The sequence below is a fragment of the Colletotrichum fructicola genome, assembly GCF_000319635.2.
Source record: "Colletotrichum fructicola Nara gc5 chromosome Unknown KSG_Nara_v1_contig01, whole genome shotgun sequence".
Lineage (NCBI taxonomy): Eukaryota > Fungi > Ascomycota > Sordariomycetes > Glomerellales > Glomerellaceae > Colletotrichum > Colletotrichum fructicola.
Window position 1 is genome coordinate 7,774,645 of NW_027094051.1, and position 5,741 is coordinate 7,780,385.

Consider the following 5,741-nt stretch of genomic DNA (forward strand, 5'->3'; position numbering starts at 1 on the left):
ATTTCTTCAACTTCACCGAGCTCTGCGAAAGCCCCCGGGTGCCAGGAAAAGATGGCCTAAGAAAGGTTGACAAAAGACCATGTGCAGAAACCAAAAACGCCTGGTGATCTTTGGTCGATCTTGTTGACACAGCCAGATGTAGATGTAGAAGCTAATGGCAAGGTAGAGAGCAGCTTGGCCCAAGTTGAAAGCTCAAGGTGTTCGTGAGAATCAAACCAAGACAACGACTTCTCCGAAATCAGAAATGAAGAAGTTACCTACTCGCCCTCAAATTACGTGAGCACAATAGGTCTCGAGAGTCTTCAATCCAATTCTGTCGTTGACGACAATGACGATCACCACCAACCACACACCATCACTCTTCATCACCATCCTTACGATCTCCGTGGGAATCCACCCCGGCCATCCTGCCATCCTAATATTCATCAAGCCCCTCATCCATACCCCAAGTCCAAGCCGCAAGTACCTGTAACAATGCCACCTCCCTTCCTTGGTCTACCACCACCAACCCTCTCAAACAAACAAGCTCCTTTGTCCCGTCCTTGCCCTCCCGACTTACTGACAAAAACCACAGAACAATGCCAAGCAGGAGAAACCCTTTGAGCCACGAGGAAACAATAAGACCCTGAAAAGAAAACCCTCAGAAAAATTCAGCAAGCCACTAGAAACCAAAAAAAAAAAAAAAGCCACGAGCCCCCACTCGATGCACATTACTGACGCAAATGAGACCAAGACAAGCCGTTAGTGGCAATAGGGGTCCCATCCATTGAAGTCTTTTTTCCCCAAGGGTCGTATGATGCTTCTGCAGGCTGAGGTCTAGAATCGCATATTAAGACGCAGCCAGGAGCCCAGTCGCGCAAGGCACAGAGGGTACGACGATGGAAATACGCAAGATCGCGGGTCCGACATCACATATCACGCAGGGGACGAAAACTTCCTTTTTTTAACTTTCCTCGGCCTGCTCGGCCTGAATGGGGTCATTCCTGTACCTAGTCGAGTCTAGACTAAACCACCTCCTCGGTGATTGTTCCTCTTGTGTGCACGACCTGGAAAGAGAGTTCCCCCTGTGTGGGAAAAGAGACACATGGGACCAGGAGAAATGAAAGCCTAAGAACCTGGCCTCTCGTATCTGTCCGTCGACGTCTCGTCTGAAAAATCGATCCCTTTTTCTTTTCGGATGTTCCGTAAAAACAGAAAAAAAATCCCACACGACAGGTTTGAAAGGGGGTTTGCCTGCCTGCCCCGAGAAATTTGAGTTGGCCGCCCATTCCCGCTGGCCAAATCAGATCATGCGATTCATCGTCTCATCTCCTCTCTCAGCGACCGACTTTCCTAGGTGACATTTGTCACCACCCCCACGGAAACATGATTGGTCCAAAGTGGATGTCTCAATCCAATGAGATGAGAGGGTTGTCCGTATACAACCAAAGGCCTGGCATTGAGGCAAGCTGGCGAGTCCATGATCGTGGCCGCCTCTATGTAATGCGTAACAGAAAGAACCATGAGTAAAGAGACTTTGCTTGGTCGCCAACAAGTGCTGATGCTGGATGGGTGCGCGCATAAGTCGTCGGAAAAAGAAAAAAAAAGAAAGGCCAGAGAGTCCATGCCGAATTGGGCTGGTCTCCTCTGACGTGGTATCTTGAAAGCAAGTAGAGTTATGATCGGGTTCGAAAGTCTGCCAACCATGGCGCGCACTCAATGCACTAGTCTTTCTAGCAAATCCGAAAGGGACCCAGGTGGGGTCAGTTCCAGATTGAACGAAAGCGTGCTGTGAGTAGATGCAAGGCATCGAGTTGTTTGTGCCAAGGCAAACAAAAAAACTTCCTGGGGTATCTCAGTGCACAGGTAAGGACAGCCCAATTGTGGAGGCTTGTGGTTGTCGTCAAGGTCGTGATTAATGTCGATGAGCCAACCGCCGAAAGATGCTTCTGGACGCATGGCCGAAGGTGCCCTACTGTCCCTTCCTAGCCTTTTCTGCGAGACGTGCTTCCCTAGCAGCGCGGACCAACGGTGAAAGTTGAGCGAGATCAACACATCCCTTCATGAACTCATGCTGCAAGGAAATCAGTACACTGTGTTTTGAACCTGTGAGGAAAGAACCTACTCTAAGGAGGTCATGCGCGCTGGCTCTCTTCTCCGGGTCGACCTTGAGTGCAAAGTAGAGGAAGTCGCGGAAAACTGGCGACAGCTGGGCCTCCTCCTTGATCTGAGGGGTACCGTTGGTGGCGATCAACCACAAGGCTCTCAGAGGAGACTCGGTCAGGTATGGCGGCTCGCCCTCGATCATCTCAATGGCCATGATACCCAGAGACCAGATGTCGACCTTGCGTCCGTACTCCTTACGCGTGACGACCTCGGGGGCCATCCAATACGGCGTACCGACCATCGTGGTGCGCTTGTTCTGGGCCTCGTTGATTGTCGCGCAGAATCCGAAATCAGCTGTTCGACGTCAGTATTTCCACGGACCGTAATGGAACGAGGAGGTTCGTACTCAGCTTGATGTTGCCCTCCATCGACAGGAGAATGTTGTCGGACTTGATGTCGCGGTGGATGACTCCCTTAGAGTGCAGGTGCTGCAGACCCTTCAGCGTCTCTCGGCAGACGGAAGCGATTTGTCCCTCAGTCATGATGTTGAAGGTAACAACATCCGTGAGACTACCGCCCTCCATGAACTCCATAACAACCCAGAGCTCGCCTCCGCAAAGGTAGCTGTCGATGAAGTTGACAATGTTGGGGTGCGAGCTGTCCTTCATGACCAAGATCTCGTTAATAATCAGGTCCTTCTTCGGTTGCTGCTCCAGGTTCATCTGCTTAATAGCCACCAATCGGTTGGAGCCTCGCTCGTATCCCGTGTACACGCCACCGGAAGCACCCTGGCCAATCTTGTTGAAGTTCTTGTACACCTCACGGGGATCGCCATCGGAACAAATGCGCTTGAGGGCGGCGACGACGTCGATACCGGTGCTCTGTCTCTGGCGACGGGGTCTGGAGCCAGGAGCGCCAGCAACGCCAACTTGCTGTCGCTGGCCGGGACCTCCGTTTGTGGGGCCTTGAGGATACTGCGATTGGGGAGGGGTCGGCTGCTGGGCGGGCTGTCTCTTGCTGGGAGCGCGACCAATCTGGCCCTGGCCAGTCATGGCGGCCTGAGCCTGCGCGAGGGCCTGCTCCTGCTGCTGCTGCATGAGTTGCTGCTGGTAAACGTTCGCCTGGGCATTTTGAGGGTTAGGTGTGGGGGGGACGTAGCCAGGCGAGGCGCCAACACGCGAGTTGGATCGGGATCGGGATCGGTGCTCTCCACGATGCTCTTCGGGAAGCATGGGGACGTTCTCCTTGGGCGGTTGGTATGCGACCGGGGGCAGGTCTTCGCCGGGCTGAGACATTCCAATGCCGGAGTCCTTGGCGGGGTAGGGCGACGGAGCAGACCTCATCGGGAGGCTGACGGGGGGCTTCGGGGCCGGGCGACTGGGCATGAGATTCACATCTTTACCGGGGCCTTTGGAGCCTCCGACTCCTGGTACGGGGGGCGGTTGGCGGGGGTTCTCAAAAGATCCTTCATGATTGACAGTTGGAAACCTAGGGCTCGCAGGTGGACTGATCATCGGAGACATACCCATATAAGTTGTTGGCGGATACATGCCCGGCGACATGGCACCCGACGGTGAGTTGCTTGCATTTGCAAATTGGCGGTAATCAGGCGCTCTTGCATCGTGGAACTTCTCCAAAACCTGATCCTCGGCTGGCTTTTCGGTCGTTTCCTTGTAGAATGTGATGATGTCAACCATGGTCTGGGGGTTCTCCCTGCGTTCCTTCTCGGGAATTCCACTTTCGTTGATCAATCTCTGCCATTCTTTCGGAAGACCCTGAACAATCACACGTCAGCCACACGAGACTCGGGACAAAGGAGAGGGGCGGGGACGAAAAGAGTAAGGCGAGAGGGGAAGAAAAAAAAAAAGAGGCAAAAAATAAGGCGATTCAAGAATTGAGGAGCGATTGCCAAAAAAGAGGCAGGAGCAGGAAGGGGAGAGGGGGGGGGGGGGGGGGGGCGACTGACGGTAAACTGGCCGGTAGAGCTGTCGTAGCCGACGTGGGTGACATGGACGGGATTCTCTGGTGCCGAGATGACAGGCTTCTTTGGGGTGCCGACCAGACTGTTCATGAAGCCAGAGAAGCCCGACTTCTTGCGCAGGACGCCCATACGGGGCTCCTTTGCCTCGTCCGAGTATCTCTTGGGGCTGATCATTGAGTTCTCCGTCACCCGACCGCCTTGTGATTTTTCGTTCATCATTGAGGAGGAGGAATCGTTCGTGAAGCTCTGGGACTGTCGCAGTCGGGGGCTCTTTGTGATGCGCGTGTCGGTGACAGACTTGAGCAGCGGCGTGGGGGCGTTCTGGCGCTGGTAGGCGGCGGGTGCCTGATGCTGGTGAGGGTGCGGGTGCTGGAGAGGCAGCGGGTGAGACTGGGCGACGGGGGACTTTGTCTGCTCGATGCGGCTCAGGACGGCAGCGCCGTCGAAGGGAGCGCCGATGAATTCGTCGTGGGGTTGCGACGAGAGAGGCGCGCTGGGGTCAGCTACGGAGGAATCACTGGAGTGTGCGATGCCGATGCCAACACCGACACCGATGCCGACGGGACTGCTGTTGGAGTTGGAGGAGGAGCTGCTGTTGTTGTTGGTCGAGAAGTTGTTGTGCAGCAGGTTGTGGTGGTGGAGGAGGTGGTTGTTGTTGTTTTGGTGGCTAAAGTTCTGCTGGTGGTGAGGGTGAACAGCGTAGGAAGCGGAAGCAGCGTTGTGAAAGGTGGAGGAGGAGGAGGAGGTCTGAGGCTGCGTCTGGGCCTGGGCCTGCACCTGAGCTGTCGTCGGGTGGGACGCGGACTGGGGGTTCGGGTTCTGGTTCTGGTTCAGGTTCACGGCGGGCTGGTGGTGGTTGTGAAGGTGGTTAATGCTGGTGTTATGAAAGGACGCAGCACTGGGGGAAGGAGCGACGGAGTGTGAGTGCGAGTTGTTTGAGAGTGAGAGCGAGAGGGAGTTGGCGTTGGCGTTGTTGGCGGCGGCGAACTGACCCTGAGGCAGGATGGGGGAGGGATTGGGAAGGTGCGTCTGACTTGAGGGGAGGTGACGGGGAGAACTATGAGCTGAAGCAGCGTTTGAGGGGGTCGTCCGCACAGGTGGAGCGGAAGGAGCGCGCTTCAAGCTGGTCGAGCTGCGTTTGCTCTGGAGAGACCTGGTGTCGATGCCACCATCGAGGCCACTCGACGAGCGGGTGTGGGTATGGTACGAAGGGGGAGGTTTCTTGGTGAGCCTGCGACGTTGCGACGAGCCGTTGGACGTGGATGTGCTCTGGCTGCCGTCCATGATACGCCCCTACAAAGTCTAAAAGTAAAACCAAACCCGGCGGTGCTGGTCGTCGTCGAAAGAAAGAAAGAAGGGGACCCGGCCTGGGACTTGGGAAGCGAAGGTAGGAGGAAAAGGGAAAGGTACGGACGGCTGGCGCTGCGGTGCGGAGCGGTGCGGTACAGCAGCAGCAGCAGAAGCAGGGCGGGCGGGCAGCAAAAGTGTCGGTACGGTACCTTGCGATAGATACGGCGAGGATAAGGTAAGGTACGGGAGGTGACAGACAGACAGACGCAGTAATGAAAGGTACGCAGTCGCCAGTAGTAAGGTAGCTTGCTTGCTTGCTTGCTTTGCTTAGCTGTGTCGGGTCGGGCTGTCTGTGTGTGTATATTTTACGCAGGAGCAGCAGCAG

General features: G+C 55.4%; 1 protein-coding gene across 1 annotated transcript; it reads right to left on the reverse strand.

Moving 5' to 3' along the window:
- Window positions 1-1,951: 1,951 nt before the first annotated feature.
- Window positions 1,952-5,350, reverse strand: MST20 (Serine/threonine-protein kinase MST20; the record flags this gene model as incomplete). Its single annotated transcript, XM_032035184.1, has 5 exons — window positions 1,952-2,053; window positions 2,105-2,439; window positions 2,492-3,550; window positions 3,611-3,860; window positions 4,052-5,350. 5 exons carry the CDS (start codon window positions 5,348-5,350, stop codon window positions 1,952-1,954), a joined length of 3,045 nt encoding a protein of 1,014 aa, XP_031885783.1.
- Window positions 5,351-5,741: the final 391 nt, after the last annotated feature.